The 592-nt window shown below is 68.8% G+C and overlaps 1 protein-coding gene across 1 annotated transcript in view; it reads right to left on the bottom strand.

Moving 5' to 3' along the window:
* Positions 1-17: 17 nt before the first annotated feature.
* Positions 18-592, bottom strand: part of LOC121341318 (latent-transforming growth factor beta-binding protein 3-like) — a gene marked incomplete at its 3' end in the record, with an annotated part of 17546 nt that continues 16971 nt past the window's right edge. Inside the window, exon 13 of the mRNA XM_041414746.1 lies at positions 18-211. Within this exon, the coding sequence (XP_041270680.1) occupies positions 18-211 (194 nt within the window). The remainder of the gene's footprint in view (positions 212-592) is intronic.

Below are 592 nucleotides of genomic sequence, written 5' to 3'. Positions count from 1 at the left end.
GGGGGGTCTGAGGATACCCGGGGGGGTTCTCCCCGTGCCCCGGGGGGGTCTCCCGGTGCCCCGGGGGTCTCACCGGGCTCGGGGGCGGGCAGGCAGCGCCGCAGCCCCGCGTGGTAGCGCGCCCCCGGCCCGCAGGTGCAGCGGAAGGAGCCGCGCGTGTTCTCGCACGCTCCGTCCACGCAGTTGGACTCGTCCAGACACTCGTCCACGTCTGGGGAGGGGGCCGGGGGGGGGTTCTGGGGACTCCCCGCCAGGATGGGGACCCCCAAACCCCCCCCCCCAAAAACTTCCAGGACCGCAGTATACCCCAGGGACCCCCCAAAAACCTCAGGGACCCCCAAATATCTCAGGGACCCCTGAACACGCACAGAGATCCCCAAACACACACAGGGACCCCCGAATACCCCAGGGACCCCTGAACACACGCAGGGACCCCCAAACAGCTCAGGGACCCCCAAACACAAACAAGGACCCCAAAAACCCCAGGGACCCTCAAAATCCCTGCGCCCCCGAACACCTCAAGGACCCCTGAACACCCCAGGGACCCCCCCCAAGCACTCCCAGACCCCCCCAAACACCCCAAAGACCCCCC

Source organism: Onychostruthus taczanowskii, unplaced genomic scaffold (genome assembly GCF_017590055.1).
Source record: "Onychostruthus taczanowskii isolate IOZ18803 unplaced genomic scaffold, ASM1759005v1 scaffold463, whole genome shotgun sequence".
Classification (NCBI taxonomy): domain Eukaryota; kingdom Metazoa; phylum Chordata; class Aves; order Passeriformes; family Passeridae; genus Onychostruthus; species Onychostruthus taczanowskii.
Note: the sequence above shows the minus strand (reverse complement) of the source record. Positions and strands in the feature narration are given on the sequence as shown.